Source organism: Peromyscus californicus, unplaced genomic scaffold (assembly GCF_007827085.1).
Source record: "Peromyscus californicus insignis strain IS unplaced genomic scaffold, ASM782708v3 Scaffold_19__1_contigs__length_69161282, whole genome shotgun sequence".
NCBI classification, from domain to species: domain Eukaryota; kingdom Metazoa; phylum Chordata; class Mammalia; order Rodentia; family Cricetidae; genus Peromyscus; species Peromyscus californicus.
In genome coordinates this window covers 33966066-33985503 of record NW_026294491.1, presented here as the reverse complement: position 1 = coordinate 33985503, position 19438 = coordinate 33966066, and the positions used below count along the sequence as shown (strand labels likewise).

Here is a 19438-nt window from a genome sequence, read left to right as displayed (position 1 = left end):
GCGCCCTCCACTAATCTGGTTCTGTTCGGTGCATCAGCACAAGGCCATGCGTCTCTGTTAATATGTGACATAATCCAGGCACAAAGCCTCTGTCAGCTATTTGCCTTCATTGAGCAAGATTAAACTGCAATGAAGCAAATAATTGGCTTGTCACATCTGTCCTTTTCCCCTCTCCTTATGAAGGAAGTTAAGAAGAAATGGCTCATTGCCCTGATGTGGGCTATCCGTTTACATCACCTTCCACCCCCAGTTATCCTGTGGCCTTCTGCTTGATAAAGGACTGCAAAAAATAAAGAAATAAAAATAAAAATAAAATCACAGTATGTTGACTAGAAAGACAATCTCAGAAGCCCGTGAAAAACTGCTTAGAGAAATGAATTGGGGGAAAACACTGAACTGCTTAAAACTGAGATGTTTCAGTGACAAGACAGAGGTTTACAAGTGCCTGTTTGGATGTCGGTAGATGGAAAATGTGTGACGGGAGCAGAAAAACTCGGCTGTACAAGGAAGTCCATCTGGGACAGTGGTTTCAAGTCTGTGCTGTGGTTCTGTGAGAGGTTCCTGGAAGTTCCACAAATAGCAAAAATAGGTGTAGCGAGTTAAGAGTCACAGAGGCCCTGCCTGTCAAAACACAATTGTCTCTAAATGCATAAATGCGTTTCTCTAGATGTTTCTTATGCATTCTCATTCTTTCTGGCGACAGGGAAAAAAAAATTACTGCTTCAGAGCTGTTTCGTGTTTACTGAGTCAAGACCCAGGATCCTTGCCAGTAACAACACACTCTTCATGATTCTTCCCCTCGTCTTGTTCTAACTGGAAGTCACTGGGGGTAGTGAAGGTGAAGGAGATTGAATTGAAGGTTGCTTGATCTCCAGCGAGGGTTTTCGACCCACAAGTCATCCTGTGGTTTTACAAACTGTAGCCAAGCCCATAATTTCCTTCCAGCATCATTTTGTATAACTTTTTTTTCTTTCCCTTTTTTGGCTCTTTATTCCTGGTCCCTTAGGAAGGTCTGGAGACTCCTGGATGTTTTGGTGAGCACGGCAGTGTAATAGAATGCACTCTTTGGCTCAGGCCAGGACGGACACCAGACTCCGTTATGACACTGACGGAGCCTAGGCCTGTCAACAGTGTACAACAGCAGAGTTAGTGGTGTGTCTTATGTGGAAACGTGTGAACATGCTCAGAACATTTGTGTGGTGCCGAGAACTGAGCGGAGTGACATGGAGGTGGCTGTCTGTGCTTACCCAGATTCCAGTTGAGGAGCTGAGTAAAGCGGCCACACATAAGTTGTCTGGAGAAAGGGAGCTGAAGGAAAGGGAGTCAGAGGGAGACTGACTCCCAACATGTCTGAGGGAGGAGGCGGCACCAAGGTCCTGGGTAAAACCTTCCAGGTCATAAGGTGAGGAGGGGGATCTGTAAATCCTGTCACTTGGAATGCACATTCTAGAGCCCTGCCTGCATGTAGATGCCTGTGTGTCTCCAGGACATGTAGGGGTAATGGGTCCATATGTAAAAAGAAGAAATCCTATGGTGCATGACCTGCTACTTGGATCATGTAGGTAGATCATGTGACTTCAAGTCCACTCAGGACTTTAAGGTCACCCTAGACAACATAGTGAGGCTCAAGTGCAAATAAATTACAAATTTTATCTCTACATCATTGCACAAATCAATTTTGCTACTTGTAAATTGCTTTGGGATCTTTCAGTACATAAATGCCCAGGCAAGTTTATGTTTACCAACACAAAGCTTCCATATCAATGATTCATATATTAGTTTATTTTGTTTGTGACAGTCAGGATAAAACCCAGGGCCTGGCACGTGCTAGGCAAGTGCTCTGCCACCAAGTGACAGCTTGGGTCAACAATTTCCAGTTTGATCCACCTGTTTAGCATTCATTAAACCACCACTTATTAAAGGACTGTCATGTGATCATCCTCAACCCTTCTGGTTATGTCCCTTACAGAGTGTAAGTCAGCATGCACACACTGGCATACCCATCTTTGAGGCTGAGCTATTCACCGCAATAGAATCGTGAATCAGCCCGGGAGCCTTTCAATAAATAAATGGGTAAAGAAAGCACATATACATAAAACTAAATGTTATTCAGATATAAAGAATTAAATGTAGCCAGGATTAAATCAGATCTTTTTAGGAAAGTGCATAGAATTGTTGATAATAGTGTTAAGCAATACAAACTAGACTTAAAAAAAAGATAAATATCATGTTTCCTGTTATAAATGAGATATTAAAGAGAAATAAAGAACATGGCCATAGAAGAGAGACTATAAGATATCAGGGTGGGTATGATTAAACTCTTATGTATGCGTGAGTTGTTACATTTAGCCTATAATTACTCTGCATAGTTAATATGTAGTTTTAAAAAAGAAACTACTGCAGTACACCTCTGTTGAAACAGCCATGAGGTGGAAGACTTGGTCTGCCTGCATCATGATGCGAGCTGAGCAGGGGAGTCACAGGGAAGTTGTAAAAAATACAGATACCGGGTAGCCCTCAGTAATTACAACATGACATTTCTGGTCCCGAGAGGGGTCAGATCTTGTTATGATTGTAGTCAAGGCTGTGAGAACCACCTCTGTGGACCACTGACCTAGGGGACAGTTAATGAATTTGCATAGTACCACGTCACTGCCAGACTTAAAACTGCTTCTCTGAGAAAAAGGAGCAGTTCAAACCTCCAGAAACAGATAAGTGAGAAACCTCTGCCCTGCTAGACCCCAGGCAACATCTACGACAAGCTGCCGTGGACGGTCATTCCTTTGTTTTCTTCTAGTTCAGAATTGCCCCCAGGTGACTTCAACCTTGAATTTCCGAAGGTGCTTATGGGACTATGGCAGGGAATCCATGACCTGCAGGAAATGGCCATGTGCTCTAGAAGGAGCAAGCAGTCATTGTTTATTTGCAGTGGTATTGCAGGATCGCCATATGACCGGGAAAGAAGCACCCAGCCCTATAACCTTGGCTATTCTTGATTTTTTTTCCCCTGAGCATGAATTTTCCTTTGCATAGTTAAGTCCTAGAATTAACTGGGTTCTGATAGGACAAGGGAAAGGGTTGTTCAGCCTGGCATAGAGCAGTAATGCAGCAAAGTATAAAGCCTATGCAGTGTTTCATCTGGGCCAGGGCTCATTTAGTCTCTACCCCGCCACAAGATGCTGCTGCGCGCCTTTACAACCAAAGAGGAAATCGTGGTATCACAAACCTAGTGACAAATTCCCAAAGCCAGTTGGAGGCATCTAGCGCCAGGCTCCAGAAGTTGCGCTGGGCACAGACCTGTTGGCCTCGGGATCTGATACCTGGAGGGTCACTAGCTCAGATCTCATTTAGGTGGCCCAGGTTGGTTGCTGTGTAGAGGTGAGTTGTTCCAGCTAATTTTGGTGGGAACACCGAGGCTGCTCAGAGGAGCCAAGCGGTTTGGGTTCCCCAGCCATTCTTCCCCGGACTCGGGACACCTGGCAGGGATGCAAGGACGCTAGGATGCCGGTCAGGAATACAAAGACCCTGAAATGCTTTGCAGGGATGCAGAGACCCCGGGATGGAATACCCGGGGGTGGGCATGCGGGGGTGAAGGGGATGCAGAGATTCTGGGACGCCTGGCTGGGGTGTCCAGACTTTGAGATGCCTGGCAGGGACACGACTGTCCAACCTCTCCGGCTCCCAGGGCGGGGCGTGGGCACCAGGCCAGCTGGCTCGCGCCCGCGGCTTAATAGGGCCGGCAGTCTCCGCCCGCTGCACGCCCCCGCGGGCCGGGCTGGGAGTGGGAACAGCGTGCTGCTCCCTCGGGCGGACACAGCTCGTTCCCCTCGCCGGGAACCGCCTGGGAGCGCGCGGCGCTGACCGAGAGGGGCTCGCCTGCCCCGCGAGCGGCAGGAATGTGACCCTTGAGTGCCGGCACCGGAGCACCCCTCGCGCGGCTCCCAGGGCTCCGGTGGCTCCCGGTCTGGGCGGGTTTGGCTCGGAGCTGCTAGATCTCTGCGCACCCCCACTGGGGCACCCGGGCAAGCCCAGGTAGGAGAAAACTGGAGAGTTGGGGAGATGGGGTGGCCAGGCCATGCTGCTGCCTTGACCCTGGTAAATGTCCTTCTTAAGTTACTCAGTAGCCAGCGTGTCTGCGTTCTCTGTGATGAAGGAGAAAGGTGATGGCAGTCTCTCTCTCTCTCTCTCTCTCTCTCTCTCTCTCTCTCTCTCTCTCTCTCTCTCTCTCTCTCTCTCTCTGTTGTGGGCACACATGCAAGACTAAAGGTCATTTAAATAATTTGGGGGAACTCGCCCAGCTTTCTTCAGGTTTGTTCTAGGTACATGAGTCTCCCTGTGTAAACTGCTCCCAGGCCTTGAGATCTGGCCAAGTGTAATTAACTTGTAACTAACTAAACAAACCCCCTTATAAGTTAGGGCTCGGGAGAGAGATTTTTAACAAGGCAAGAGGTGAATTCCTTAATCCATCTGGTGGGATGAATCCTCTCACCAGACAGGTTGATCCTGGGGAATGTAGACACACTGTTTACAAACATGCCCAGAGTCTGCCAGTTTATAGGGCCCCTTATTCTTACTGCCCTTTATCCTCGCAGCAGTTCTGTGGGTGAGATGCCAGGATCACTTTGTTTTATGGCAGCTTAGATGGAGGCTGTTTTGTTTGAGGACTGGCACCCTCTGGGCTTCACACCCCCTGCGTCTAAAGTTTTGGGGAGGGAGGGAAGTGAGAAAGACTGTCAGGGGAGGCAGGGAGACTCCCCTTCCTACCAGGGCTCGCTCTTTGCACTGTTGGGGATGTTCACCAGATGGAGACATCCCATAATTGGGGCTCTGAGGGACATCCTAGGACCTGAGACAACAGAATCTAATCAATTGGGCTACTCCAGCCACGATAAAAAGGAGCTGAAGTCCATCTGTCATTGGAACTGGTGCCTGAGTCACCCTGGCTTAATGCCAATCCTCCGGAGGTAGATATACCGCATGGAACCCCACGGCTGTGAGCTACGGGGAGTCAGCCTGGTGCTGGGGACAAATCCCACCTCTCCTCCCACTTTCCAAGCAGCTGCTGGTATCTTTCTCTTCTTTGAGCCCTTCTAAATTCTTAACATCCTGCACGTTATATTTTATTTAATATTACACCTCCACATCCTAAACTAACTCCTGAGCTAGGTGGAAACATGATGTCCATGGAGATGGGGTCTGACTTATTTTCAGTCTGGGCTGACAGCCATTCTGGTGCCCAGTAAGTACTTGCCAGTAGAGGCTCACTGTTGGGTGGCCAGTGTGCAGTTCAATAAAGGACATTTGCTCTCAATTCTCATACAGCTTTGGCGAGGAAGGACCAAACTTCCCCTTTCTCACAGACTCTGCTGAACCCCCATGTTGTAATGAGGCGTGAAAGTACTCTTTATGCTCCCGAGGCACATAAGCTCTTCTGGCAAATCCTCTACCCTGGCGAGACACTGCTTACTATTAGCTTTACTCATTTATCAAACAGGTATCTATTGAATGCTACTACTGTGCCAGGCACTGGGGGGAAGTACTAGGGAAAGGGATGGAGATAAATGAAAAATCCCTGTCTTCTCACATACGTGGGCCCTCTTGGCAAGTTAGCAAATATTGGAAGGCTCCCCCCCCCCCCAAGATAGTACTTTGAAATTTGCCACTTTGCAAAGAGTGTGGGTCTGGGTAGCCTGTAGGACACAGCGAGCATTGCCAATAGAGGGGGTGTGGAGACAGTGGTCGAACACACAGCTCAGTGGTGCTCTAAGGAATAGCAGGGGTGCTCAGATAGACTCATGAGCCAGCCAAGCAAGAGAACCAGGGTAGATTGGGAACCTGCAGATGGGAGGTGTGAACAGGGAGTGTCTGTTCGCCTGCACAGAGATTCCATAGAGGGAACTTCTTGTTAACAAGCTGGCTAAAGCTGGACCATGGCAGTGAGACAGCCGTGGCAGAGGGTATGGCGTAGGGAAGAGCATAGGTCCTCAGAGTCTTGTGCTGTAGGATGGGTCTATAATGAACTTGCCACTTCAAAGGAGAGAAGTTGTCAGGAGCCCTGACTCATTGGCCATTACCTGCCCCACAGTGCTACCCAGGTGTCATTAAAAGCTGGCGCTTGGCTGGCGTTTCTCTCTCTGTGTGGTTGTGAAGTGGTTAGGGGTACAGGAGAAGGATCTGCAGCGTTGGCAACTTCACCCCCCTCTCCTTGCCTGCTCTGGCCTCCGCAAGTGCCAGCAGATTCCTAGCCACACCTAGTACCGGAGAGTGGGCAGAGGGGCCCTGCCAAAGAGACCTGTCACCAGGTGTTGAAAGTCCCTGAAAATTTTCCAAGTCCCTGGTCACTACCTTTGGATTCTGAGCTGTCTCCTCCTTGTGTGTGTCCAATTGAGACATTTTTCTATCTCATCTGTTTGGGAAAGGATTTATACGATGTCGTTAATTAAAATAGAATGAGAGGGAAGCAAACATGGAGTCCACACTGACTAGAAATGGTTCAAATGACCAGGGAAGCCGCAGCTGTCAGTGTCTTCAAGATAAATGTGAAGTATTTGGGGGAAAAAAAGGATTCTTGGTGTAAAGTGGGGTTGAATCCTTCATCTGGTTTTCATTAAAGGGCTAGGAAGAGCAAGGCTTAAGCCTCCTGAAGTTCCCCGTTCTACAAGTGCAGGTTGGTAACTGTAGTGCAGCTTGGCGCTGAGCTAACAAAAAGGGTCTGGAGAACCCAGCTCTGCACATCGGGCCACCTCAGCTCAGGTCACCTGAAAGTCCAGCAATGACTCCTAGTGGGGGTGCAGTGAAAAGTGAGGGGCTGCCACTTTCAGTCAGGGCTTCTTACCTCACCAGCTATCCGACACTTCTGTGTGCAAATATTTTTAAATAATCTGTTTGCAACTCCAAGATGATAAAATACAATTTAGTGGACCACAATTTTTAAAAACAGTAATATAATGTCTAAATGGAAAGAAAGAAAAAAAAAGCAGTTCGTTTTAAACTTATGTATTTCAGGCTGCCTATGCTTGGGGTGTAGTTGGTAGTTTGTACTCTTTTGACTCTTTGGGGACCCACCAGCTCCCAAATAAATACACAGGGAGACTTATTATCACTTATAAATGCACAGCCTTAGCTTGGCTTATTTCTAGCTAGCTTTTCTTAACTTAAACTATCCCAGCTGCCTTTGCCTCTGGGCTTTTATCTTTATCCTATATACCTTTCTTTACTCAGGGCTTGCTGTGTAGCTGCATGACTGACCACTGGAGTCCTCCTCCTCTCACTCCTTGATCTCCTCCCAAATTTCTCCTCCTGTTTATTCTCTCTGCCTACCAGCCTTGCCTATCCTTTCTCTTGCCTTGCTATTGGCCGTTCAGCTCTTTCTTAGACCAATCAGGTGTTTTAGATAGGCAAAGTAGCACAGCTTCACAGAGTTAAACAAATGCAACATAAAAGAATGCAACACATCTTTGCAGCATTAAAACAAATGTTCCACAGCATAAACAAACATAACGCATCTTAAAATAATAATCCACAACATTAGCATAAAGCTAGGCAGCACTTTATATATGTTGACCACAGAATAGTGTGGGGGTAAACTCAAGTCTTCAGGGGAACAGGTGAGCTGGTGGCCACATGAATACCTTTAACAGGTTCTTGACTCTTGGTCAAGGTCTCAGTGTAGTAAGAGGTGAGTCGTCTTAGTTATTACAGCAGTTACAAGCATTCCTAAGCCTTTCAGTGTGTATGGAAATTGTTCCTACTCTGCATTTTCTATAGATGTGGGATGGAGTCGGGGTTAAGCTCAAAACACCAGATACATTTTCTGTTGCTGTGTCTGGGGATGGCCTGGTGGTCATGAAGGACAGGGATCAAGTCTTCATGAACTGGACTGCCTTGAACTGGTCCAGATTCTAGATAGTCACCCAAAGTGTCCCCTGCCACATCCTGCATGTCTCCAGGGACTTGACCTGACTGGGTGGGGAATGAGGAAAGGATAGACATACATACGGAAAAGCTGGGATTGGATGGGCTGAGCTCTCTGATGATGGAGAAGCCCCATTCCTTCGGACGCTCAGAGTGTTTATATATAGTTGAACCGAGAGGTGGAGTGATTGTATACAGCTGGACATGGAGGAAGGGTTTATTGTATATGGATAAACAAGGAGGAAAGGTTAATATAAGCATGTTCCACTGGTCTTAGTAGGATCAGTCTCTAAAGGGGGAGCGGTCTTCATGCTGTAAACATCCAGAGGGGAGAAATCTATGATGGATATTTTCCACACACATTGTCAACATTCACACTTGGACACAGGAGGGAAGACTTTGCTATTTTCTTAGCCTGAGGTAGGCTTTGTTTTCCTGTGGATCTAAGACATTGGGATCCTTGACCTAGCTGTGCCACTGTCGACCCCGTACACTCACTCAGGACTTCACTCGTTCCCTGTGTTTCTCTTCAGCATAGTTTCTGGAATGCTCTCCCAGGGGCCCTGCCCACCATGTTGAGAACCACTCACTGCCTTCTCTGTATGACTAGGTAGTGGTGATTAGAGCACTTGTGAGGGTGGGGGGGGGCTGACATAACCCATGTACTAGTAGATAAACTGTAGTAGTAATAGCACAGAAGCTAGCTGTCCAGGATGCATTTAGCATAAACTGTAGGGAGTATATGTAAAGGCAACAATAGAAATCAGAATAATGGGCATCATGCACATGGGGGTGACCACTGAGGAGCACAAAGGACTTTGGGGGTTGATGAAAATTGAAAATACAGGATGTCTTCCTGGTATCTAGAGTTGTTCCAGCTTGTGGAACAGAGCACCTAAGGCATCCATGTCTGCTCTATATGTTACCTCAGTAAAACAGTATATAAGAGAAAACAATGAAAATTCTAAGGGAGAGTGCTGCATCATTTGGCTCTCTGCAGATCCTCAGCTAAGAGTCGGAGCTGGTCTCACCCCCACTGGCCTAGTCTTGATTGTAGTTTCTTGTGACAGTGGCTGTGTCTCTGCCTCACTTTCCCCTTTTGTCCCTAAACCCAGGTGCCTTAGTTGTAACGGGCCGTCTTGTAGCTTTGAGCCTTGCACAGCTGAGTATTGACATTTCATCATAGCACATGAAACCTGTTGGGCAATTTTTTTACCTTATCTTCATCCTTATGCGTCCTCTGTGATTAAAAAGATAATCCCTTCCCCTCGTTGTGTGGGTGGGTAAATAAGCCAAACCAATGTACTCTGATTGAAAATTGCAGGTCTTGATGTTCATTGGGGTTCCCAGGAAGTGAGTCTCTTTGGTCCCTTCTTGTATGTGAGGCTTTGTTGGCTTGTAGTTTTGTAAAGTTATTTCTCCAGTGGTTCCAATGGTTCCCAAGGTCAGAGTGTCTGGCTGTGACTTTGTCTGTTACTAATTTTTATAGAATGGAAACCACTTAGTGCAGACCACAGAGGTCCCCAGGTGCCTCTGGAATCATTCCCACCCTCTCCTTTCTCAGCCTGAGTCTGGGCACTCCTAAATAGATGGATTTTTTTAGAAGTTAGTTCGAGGTACCCAATGTTGTCTAGAGGGTTCGAGCTTGTGGGCCTTGATATTTCCATGTCTCATGACTGGGAATTCAGAGATGATAAGGGACATTTACTTTAGAGAACACCACTTGGACGTTCAACACAAAGACTGACCTGGAGAAATCAAACCCAATACTACAAAGTAGCTTACTTTATGGGATGTTTCTCTGATGCCTCCTGATTTTTCCTTGAGAGATCTTGGAGGCTTCTTTCCTTTCTTCTCAATACACAGCCACCTCTGTTTCAGTATAAAAATCATCTCCTTGGGTAAAGCTGATGACCGCACTGGGAGATAGAGTCAGGTCCCTTGGATGGCTGTAGATTTTCTTGGAAATGTGCCCATTCTGGTTTCAGAATCAAGGGCTCCTGTGAGTAAGTATAGGATTGTAAAGTAGTTTCTATGGCTGTGTAGTTTTGTGGCTTTGTACGTTCCTTTTAGCCTTCTTTATCACACTGACTTTTTGGTTAAGTTTGGCAACTGTTAAGAATCTGGTTGAATGCTTATAACAAAGGGGCACCAGGGGGAGCATCATCATTGTGGACTTAGTTCAATACCAAAACCCATCTTCACCGATTTTTAGTAAACACATAGGCAATGATGCTTCACAAGCTGGGGAACATGCTTAAACTCCTGCTTTTTTTCAATTATGACTAAGTTAGTGGGAGCTGAATTCTCTAAATATTTCTCCATGTATTAAATCTACACATATATTTGTATGTCTGGTGTGAGAGGTTACAAATGTGTTACAGATGCTGTAGCTCTAAGAGGCATTGTTCGGAACGGTAGACATGTAGGGATGAGGCCAGAAATGTGGAATGTGTGTGCTGTGGTTTGAGTGTGGTCACCAGAGTTCACAGGTGTGAAATGTACTCTCCAGGGCAGCTGTGTTAGGCAAGACTCACAGGAAACAATTAGGTCTTGAAGGCCCTGTTCTCAAGAATGGATTAATGCCAGTATAGGGGAAGTGAGTTCATTAGTGCAGGAGTGGGTTGTTATAAAAGTGAGTTCAGCCCTCCCTGGCTTGCTCACTCTTGCCCTTTCTTGCTCTTCTACATTCTGCTTTCCACATTCTGCCATGGACAGCCCAGCACAGATGCTAGCTCCATGCTCCCAGACTCCAGGACTACGAGCCAAATAATTTGCTGTTCATTTCAAGTGGCTTGGGGTCATAGCAGTAAATCAAACAAAAAGCAAAACAAAAAACAAAAACAAAAAAAAAAACAGGACAGAGAGAGACAGAGAGAGAGCGAGAGAGACAGAGACTAAAATGGCTAGGATTTCCTTTGTAAATTTCAGATTTGGAAGTTGGCTCCACCAGGCCTGTAGAAGAAGCAAGAACTTATTCTTGCTTTGTACTTCCACTCCTGGGTTTCTATTGAGGTTTGGCTTCCTTAGAATTGCCCCTAGAATCCCCTGAAGTCCAGTGACTTGTGCAGATCTGCTCTGCAACTCATGAGCCACGTCCCTTGTCATAATGAAGAGTCTATAAGGTCAAAAGGAGAGGCCCTCTAGAGACTTGACCGTCAGCACTTGCTTCTTGATCATGCTTCAGGTCCTCAGGTGCCCTGGGATTCTTTCCCCAACTATCTGGACTCCAATTCCATGGCTGCCAAAGGCTGTTCTGAGTGACCTTGGGGGACTCCACTCCCAATATTCCTGCCTTGGGGGCCCCGGGGAAAGACTGTATAGAAGGGAATGTACCTGCGTGTATAGACTAGGGTGTCAACTTGTGCATATGCTCAGAGCCCCTCATATGTGGAAAGAGCTGGCTAGAAAGAGAGGTTGAGAATAACCAGATTACAGTATGGGCTACTGTTGGTCCTGCTCTGGGAAGATCCCGCTCTAGGGCCAGCACAGCCTGTTCTGGCACACCGAGTCCAAGTCCCAGGACAAGCTTCCTCCAGTAGCAGTTAGCAGTTTCCTCTGTGGTGGACCCACACAATGTGTGTCCTCAGTGCATCTGACAGAGCCTGTGCCTAGGTTCTGTCCTGGAAGGCAGGATTCACAGTGTGGGGAATTTCTCAGGAAGAGGAGGAGACTTCAAGTTCGTGGGAAATTCCTCATTCATAAGAAAGCATCTAATAGATTCAGTATGGCCACATGCAAGAAAAATACCCTCTTCAGGCCTGGACTTGCCTTGAGGGAAATGCTGGGGCCCACAGCTGTCACCTTCCTTGGGCCTGCATTGGACAAGGTAGATCTTGCAGAGTGAGAGAAAGGCACAACCCCTTTCCCTTCTGACGCCTGGGATGAGGGACAGCAGACTCCCCCTCTGCCAGCTCATCCATCCTTCACAGCTCTTGTCACAGCCACTACCCTTCTTGGGAAGGGGCTTCGGTTGGGAATCAGTGATGGTCATATTGATTCTTGTACTTATTTTCTGTTTTTCATAATTTAGTTCACATTTATGCTTCTTGGTCTGAGTCTAGTATTATGGTAGGCTGCATCTGTTGCTGTAACGGAATACTGGAACCTGGATAATCTGTAAATAATAGTTTGTTTAGGTTAGAAGGCCAGGTGGCTACATCTGCTGGCGGCCTCGTGATGCCTCCCAGCATAGTAGATGCAGGGAAAGAAAAGTGGGTGCTTGTGGAAGAGACTGAGTAAGAGGTGGACTGGCTCTGTAACAGCCTGCTCATGTAGACTTCAAAGATGGCAGGTCAGGGATTCCTTCCCTCCCTCCTTCCTCTCTTCTGCTAGTATTTATCACACACTTGGCATATGTAAGCTGTGAAGGATGGGGCCTTGCTCACAGGAATATGGGGGGGATGGTCTGTCCTGTTCTGCTTTCTCCCATCTCAAGTGGAGAGGACTAATCATTGGGGTGCTAGCTGAGTTGCCTCAGCTGTCCGAGGCACCTGTGTGTTGTGCCATGGAGATGCTGTGTAACTTGTTCCTGGCTGTGGAAACGGGGTATCTGGGAGGGCCCAAGGACAGTTTCTGATCAGAATCAGTTCAGAGCTGTCTTAATTCAGCTGCTGCTAAGGAGAATTGAAGAGATGCATCCAGGGGCAGAATGGCACAGGTACTCAGGCCCAGCAACCAAGATACCAGCTGTGAAGGACAGGCAGGTAGACATCATCCCCGGAGTGAAGGCAGGTGGGGGTGAGCCAGGCGATGTGAGCTAGAGATCAAAGGTCCTTTGTCTGAAGAAATAAGGAGAGCTGTTGGCTTGGGCAATGTTTCCCAGGAATAGTGATATCTTGATTGAAGTGCTGGTGTTTCAGTCATGGGGAAGAAGTGGGAAGAGTATGAAGGCACTTAGAGGTTCAGGTGTAAATAGGAAGGTGGGAAGGGGAGCAGGTTGGAGTGAATGGGGAGCTGTCTTTGCAGAAGGTCCCTAGATTTACCCAATTGTTAGCCTTCCCCCTTGTATGAGCCACCCTGTGATACTTTCTCTGTGGTTCCCATCAGCTGTAGTTATTTTTGAGGCTCCTGGGGATTAGGGGGGCATAGTCCTCTGGATAAGAACAGGAAGATCTGGAATGTTCTCTTTGATTTTGTGCTGTAATAGGACCCATGATAATGCACCACTGTGCTTCTGACAACTCAATGTGCTGCTGTGTTCTATCTCCCAAGGCATGACTCATAGTTTGGGATTTAGTGTATTTAGTCTACGCAAATGTTTAGCATCGATTTGGTCGGTCTGTGTCAGTGGTGGACATTGAAAGGTCCCACTAGCTTTTTATAGGCATAAGGAAATGACTCAGACATGAAAAAAAAATAGACTCCAAAATACGAGAGGAAACTGCAGAAATGAATAATGAGTGGTGAATACCAGAAAGGCAATCACAAACAGCTCTTGGGGAATTATTTTAAATTCTGTAATATGGGGGGCAGGCATATGAATGTGTTTGGTTTAAGGAAAAAAATATATGTTTTTAAAAGCTAATGTGCCTGCTTTTAACGGGGAACTTTCCATGTTTTTTCTTCAGGCATGTGGCAAGTCCTTAGCTCTGTTTTCCACCAGTACTGAGCCAGCCGTCCCCAGAGGGATTTCATCCATTTCTGAGTCCCTCTGACTGGCAGAATGCACAGCACAGTACATGCATTTGACCCTTTGTGAGTCAAGTTCCATATTCCTGACTCCTTTGACTGTTTCCCTAAAGGTATTCTGTCCTAAAGGACCATGGGACATAGACTTTTTGACTTTTTGTGAATATATAAGACCTTTAGACTCATCTTGGGGTGCTGGTGGCTCTGGGGCCCTTTCCACCTGTCCATTCAATATACCTATGCTCTTCTTCCCCAGGTAGACACGCCCCTTAAAGATGCTCTCTCCCTCCTGAGAAGTAGGACCACTCACATAGGAAGCAGCCTTCTTCGAGGTAAGAGGCTGGGTCACCGCAGGGTTCCTTAGTCATTTTTCATAAGCAATCAAAGCCTTCTAACCTCAGCTGCACAGGCAGTCTTGGGACAGTTTCCCCTGTGTGCAAAGATATTTGCTGTCACATTTTTACTGGGGGACAGTGGGTTTTTATCAAATTAGTTATTGGTTTTGTTTTTTTATGGAGGCACAGAATTTGGACACAGTGAGGTAATGTGGATGGGCCCGGAGGACACAGTGTTTGGCGGAATAAGACAAGGACCATGTGATCTCACGCATATGTGGAAGGAAGTTCAAAGGGTTGATGGCAGAGAAGAAGAGCAAGGCAGTAGACCCTAGAGGCTGGGGAGGGGAGGGAAGGGGAGGAGGGAGAGAGGGAGGTGCTGTCAGATTTTTGAGGGAGTTTGTGGCCCTAGGGCCCTGCTGTCCCATGGCAGGTCATTGCTGACCTTCTTCCTCAGGCCATCTGATTGAAGTGAGTTCCCAGTTTGGGGGCCAGAGCCCTCTCAGAACATTCGGAGCCTCTTTCACCCCACCTTCAAATTCCTCATCTCTGTTGGAAAGAACACTCCTGACCTCCTCCTGAGGAGACCAGGGCCAGTGTTGGTACCGGAAGCTTACTCGGGTCATGTCAGAGCAGTCTGTGTCTCAACCCAGCTCATCTACCTTGCCTACCCAACCCTCAAGAAAATCTGACCTTCAGCTTCCCTCAGTCTCTTCCCTGCCCATCCCCTCCTGCTGCTCATCTGGGCCTCTGAGAGGTCTGTTCTCTACATCTTCCCTCTTGTCTCCAGCTTATTTTCCACACAGTGGTTAAAATCTTCATAGAAAGTCAAAATGTAGCCATCCCCCACTCCATTGTGTAAAATCTTTAAGTGACTTTCTGCCATGTGCAAGTTAAAATCCAGCCCCTCAGTGCACCCCCCCTGTTGTAGACACTCAGCACCCCCCCTTCCAGATAGTTTGTGACACCTGTCTTCGGCTTATATTCCATAATGAAGGCATTTCTTAATACCCTTCTTCACTCCCACAGGCCAGCTAGGGCCCTGTCTCCTGTCACCCTTGTGTGTGGGGCGGGTCTCATCCTGCAGGCATGTGACCCGGCAGAATGAATATGGATTCACTCACTTCCCCTGGAGCCACCAAACTCCATGAGCTGGTCCCTGGGTCATTATTCCTGTTTCTTTGCCCAGAACCAAGTGTGGACATGGGCTTCAATATACAGCCGCTGAGCAGGGCAGTGGGTAGAAAAAGACACGAATGGAAGCTGAAAATCTTCTATCCAAACCTGTCATCACAGTGTGGGTGGTGGTGATAACGGCAGTGGTGGTGGTGGGGACTTTGCTACACATGGTTTCCGTGTGGCAACTCATTTCACCATCATCACAGCACTCAGTGACAGATACCATTCTCAGCTCCAGTTGTCACATAGAGGAACTGAGGCACAGAAGCTGAGCTTATCCAGCATCCCAACCCTCAAGAGAATCTGACCTTCAGCTACCCTCAGTCTCTCTTCCCTGCCCATCCCCTCCTGCTGCTCATCTGGGCCTCCAAGAGGTCTGTTCTCCACATCTTTCCTCTTGTCTCCAGCTTATTTTCCACACAGTGGTTAAAATCTCCAAGTATATTGAAGCCCATGTCCACACTTGGACAGTCTTTTAACTGCTGGTCCTGAAATGTCTAGCCTAGGTCGTCTCTACCTTGGGTCTTAACATTATTGCTGATGGGCATAAGGGATTGGTGCTGATTTTGGGTGGCATCTGTTTGCTTGTTTGGCCTTTTGTTTCGCCCATTTGTTTTAGAGGTGCAGTTGCTCTGTGTCATTCAGGTTGACCTCAATCTCATGACTCCCCTGCCTCGCTTGCCCAGTGGTGGGATTACAGGTGTGTGCCACCATACCTAGCATTGGTTGGTTTTTCTTGGGAGTGCAGTGGGTGTCATCTCAAGGGTGTGTTTTTCAGCCCCCACCCCCTTCTGATCTCCTCACTCATTTAATACCCCACCCTGCTTGGTGTGGAACCTTAACCCCCAGGTCCTGTTGCCAGATAAGGACTCAAAAACCCTGCAAAGGGTTTCCTCACATCCTGCTTTGGTTTTTATTTTTTCCCTAGAGCAGGGTAGGGGTAGATGGAAAACTTGTCTCCCTGCCCCTCCACCACTTAGTCAACCACGAGGTTAGAAACTGGTCTTAGGTCATTGGCCATGGACTTGAAATAGTTAACCTAGAATTCCAGCTTGAGAGCCATACACTGTAAAAGGGCAGCCTGGCATATTTTCCTTCTTCTGCCTAATAAACAAACAAGCCCGATCTTGTACCTGAGTGAACTGGCAACCAGCAGCATCCATGTGATTTATTTAAAAACACCCTTGTTGATACTAAGATGACTGAGTGAATAGCCAGGACTTGATACTGAGGAGCATACTGAGGAGTCTTTTCTAAGACTTGATACACACTGCCATATGCTCACAGAAGGAGGTAAGAAGCCGGGACACAAGCTTCCAAACCTCCTATCATATTTCATAATCTGAATCTCGTTTAGAGTAAATACAGCAATAGTACTATTAACCTACATTGTGGTCGATGACCGATTTTTATGGTGAGGGATCAGAGTTACAGGATATGTAAGGAATGCAGTCTTACTACTTTAGGGTAGCTCCCAACAAGGCTTAAGCCAGGCTTAAGAATCAACATCCTGATGCTGGAGTTACAGCCACAAGAACTGAATGGGTGTGTCTTAAAGGTTCAGATAAAACCTGTCCTCCATCAATCTTCATTTCAAAAGTGTGTTGTAACATTTGTATACTTTCTAATGCAATTTCTCGAGTAGAACATTTTCCAGCTAATCTTCAAGTCCTTCAGACATTTAGTTTCCAGGAGTGTTATCTTAGTTAAAGGACTTTAGGTTTCACACTTACAGCTACAGGTAAAAATATAGACACATTTAGTGTCTCATAAAATGAAAGGCAATTTTATATTGTTGATGTTGATGTTATTGTGTTGTTTTGTTTTGTTTTTTTCCCAGCAGTGAGTTTCATAGTCTGCTCTGGACATTGCCCAGAATTGCACTGAGGATTCAGCTGTTTATTTTGCTCATTTTTTTCTCCTTCATTCCTTGAGGCTTTATTAAGGACTTCTGGGTTTCAAGCACAGTGTTACATGCTACTTTCCATCCTGGGTTAAGTGGAAGATTATGCTTAGGGCATAGCAGACATACGTTGCTGGGAAGGCCCAGAGAATGAAGCCAGGCAGGAGCTCTGGGAGGCCTCTAGTCCTAGGCTGCTGAGCTCTGATGGACTAGGAGCCAGTGAATGAAAGGGTAGAGGAAACAGTTAAGTACAAATCTAAGAGACTGGAGCACATGGTGAAGACTGCTGTGGAGTGAGCTGGGGGAGGGAGGGACATTCAGTAGAGCTAAGAGAGCCCAGAACAGAGCAGCCCTATGCTTGGCAAGGGAGCAGGATTCTTCTACATGCACTGGGAGCCTAGGGAAGGTGTTGAGTAGTTGATTTGATTGGCATATAGAAATCCACAGGCAGAGAGACAAATAAGGAGCCTGGTGTTGCAATGAGTCCAAGCAGGGGCTTGAGTGAGAGCAGCATTACAGGAGTTTTTTATAAACTGGAGGAGGGGGATGTCCGTGATATAGAACACCAACTGTTACCTCTAGGGAGAGAGTCCTGGGGTAGCTGCTTCAGGATGGAAGCCCAGGTCTCTTTTAAGTGCATGCTTAGTAGATCTGGAGCCCTGTGTGGCTCTTAACTAGATGGGGAGTCCCAGGGGAGGGCAATTTGGTGGGGCAAGAATACTTACTTGCTGTATTATTGGGATTGGGGTTCTCAGGGGCCCCTGAGTGGATTTGTATAAAAGCTTGCTGGAGACATGAGGTGAAGTCTCATGTCTTAACTGAACATCATCATGAGGCACCTGTTCAGGAGAATGAAATAAGTAGAGAAAGGAGACGATATGCAAGTTTACCTCATTTGGGACTTGAGAGGTTTAGGCAAACTGTGAGTCTGGTGTTCTTCTTTGCATTAATCTGATATTGTTTTAAGGACTTTGTTTTGTGGATGAGGTGCTGGGCATGTCCTGAAGAAGGTTAGGCAGGTAGTTAATCTGGTGACATTCACTGCCATATAGATAGCCTAAGGCCCATGTAATTAAAATAGCCAAGGTATCTATCAACATGGGTGACACACATGTGGTACATATACACAAAAGAACATTATTCAGTCATGAAAAAGAACCAAGTTATAATCATCTGCAGAAAAATGGATGGAACAGGAGAAGATCATATTATTAGAAAGAAAGGCAAATGCAAATGTGTTTTATTCCATATGTGGACCCTAGCAAAGACCCATATATGGCATGACAGGAGAAGGGGGGTAGGGTTAGAGGGAAGATAGAGTGGGAAGGAGCCAGGTGGGGGTAATGAAGGCTACATAGGGTCAATGTACATGACACACTTGACAAAAATGTCATGAAACTCAACACTTCATAAAACGAATACATAAAGATAAGAATTTTAAGAGGAGAGTAAGTCATCAGGACCTCCATTTAATATGGAGCCCCAATGCTAACCACCCTCTAAGGACATGCTGGTGAGGCCTTCAGATATATAGAAGCAATGGTGTTTTTATTTCCTTTGTGAAAAGATTCACACATGTTCATCATAGATCTTCTGGAAAGAATAAAAATCCCCAGCGAAGGGGAAATCCACCCAAACCACAAGAATAAACGCAGCTTTAATATATTGATATGATTTATTTTAGTCATTTTGGGGCACATCTCCATGTGTATTATGTTGTACAGGCAATTGAATATTGGGTTTTTCAAGGAAGGCGTGACTTGGGTGTGGGAAATACCTCTGGGTAGAGACGGATGTACAAAGGTAGAGATGGTTACCTTGGGTTTAGTGAGTCCACTTACATCTGTCCCCAAGGGAGATTGGCTCCACAACTGCTGTAGATATTGAAGTATGTAGGTGCTCAAACCCCCTCCACATCTGCCTATGTACTTTTATCGTCCTTGGGTTAGTTACAATAGCTAATGAAATGTCAGTGTCATGGCCACAGTTGTTCTTCTGTGTCCTAGGGACTGTCCTAAAAGCCATGCATCTTGAGCACAGAAGTACAGTCTTCCAAATTATTTAGCATGGCAGTTGGTTGGATCTGTAGATGTAGCGCCCATGGGTGGAGAGATCTGGCCATAGACTATGTTGATTGTAAAATGTGTTCTAAGGGGATTCAAGCAGAATATAAGACTAGAAATGTCTTTGGGGAAAGATGTTGGAAATGCTTTAAATCTTAACTTGTCCCCAATTCTGTCACACACACACCCTGACTTTCTAACTAGAAGCCTAACATAACTTGGAATGGTGGGGAAGGCTCTTCCATGTGACCTGGGGGGTTATGGGTGAGGACAGGTGAGGGTCAGGAAACCTAGAGATTTGCTAGGTCACTAACGCTCTGTCTTCCTTCCCTTCTTCTGTTTCTCCAGGAGAATATGAGAGTGCTACTTGGGCTCCTTTGCTCCATTGTCCCTCTACTTTCACTGGAGACCGG

At 46.6% G+C, this 19438-nt stretch overlaps 1 protein-coding gene across 3 annotated transcripts in view; it reads left to right on the top strand.

The window, feature by feature from the left end:
- Positions 1 to 19438, top strand: part of Il1r1 (interleukin 1 receptor type 1) — a 69674-nt gene that overhangs the window by 28459 nt on the left and 21777 nt on the right. Inside the window, exons 1-3 of one of the 3 annotated variants that reach the window (XM_052745012.1) lie at positions 3770 to 4032; positions 13802 to 13877; positions 19374 to 19437. In XM_052745012.1, coding sequence (XP_052600972.1) covers positions 19380 to 19437 — 58 coding nt within the window. In that variant the 5' untranslated portion in view covers positions 3770 to 4032; positions 13802 to 13877; positions 19374 to 19379. Of the gene's footprint in view, positions 1 to 3769; positions 4033 to 13801; positions 13878 to 19373; position 19438 lie in introns of those variants that run through there. The other 2 variants (XM_052745013.1, XM_052745014.1) reach the window with 2 other exon arrangements.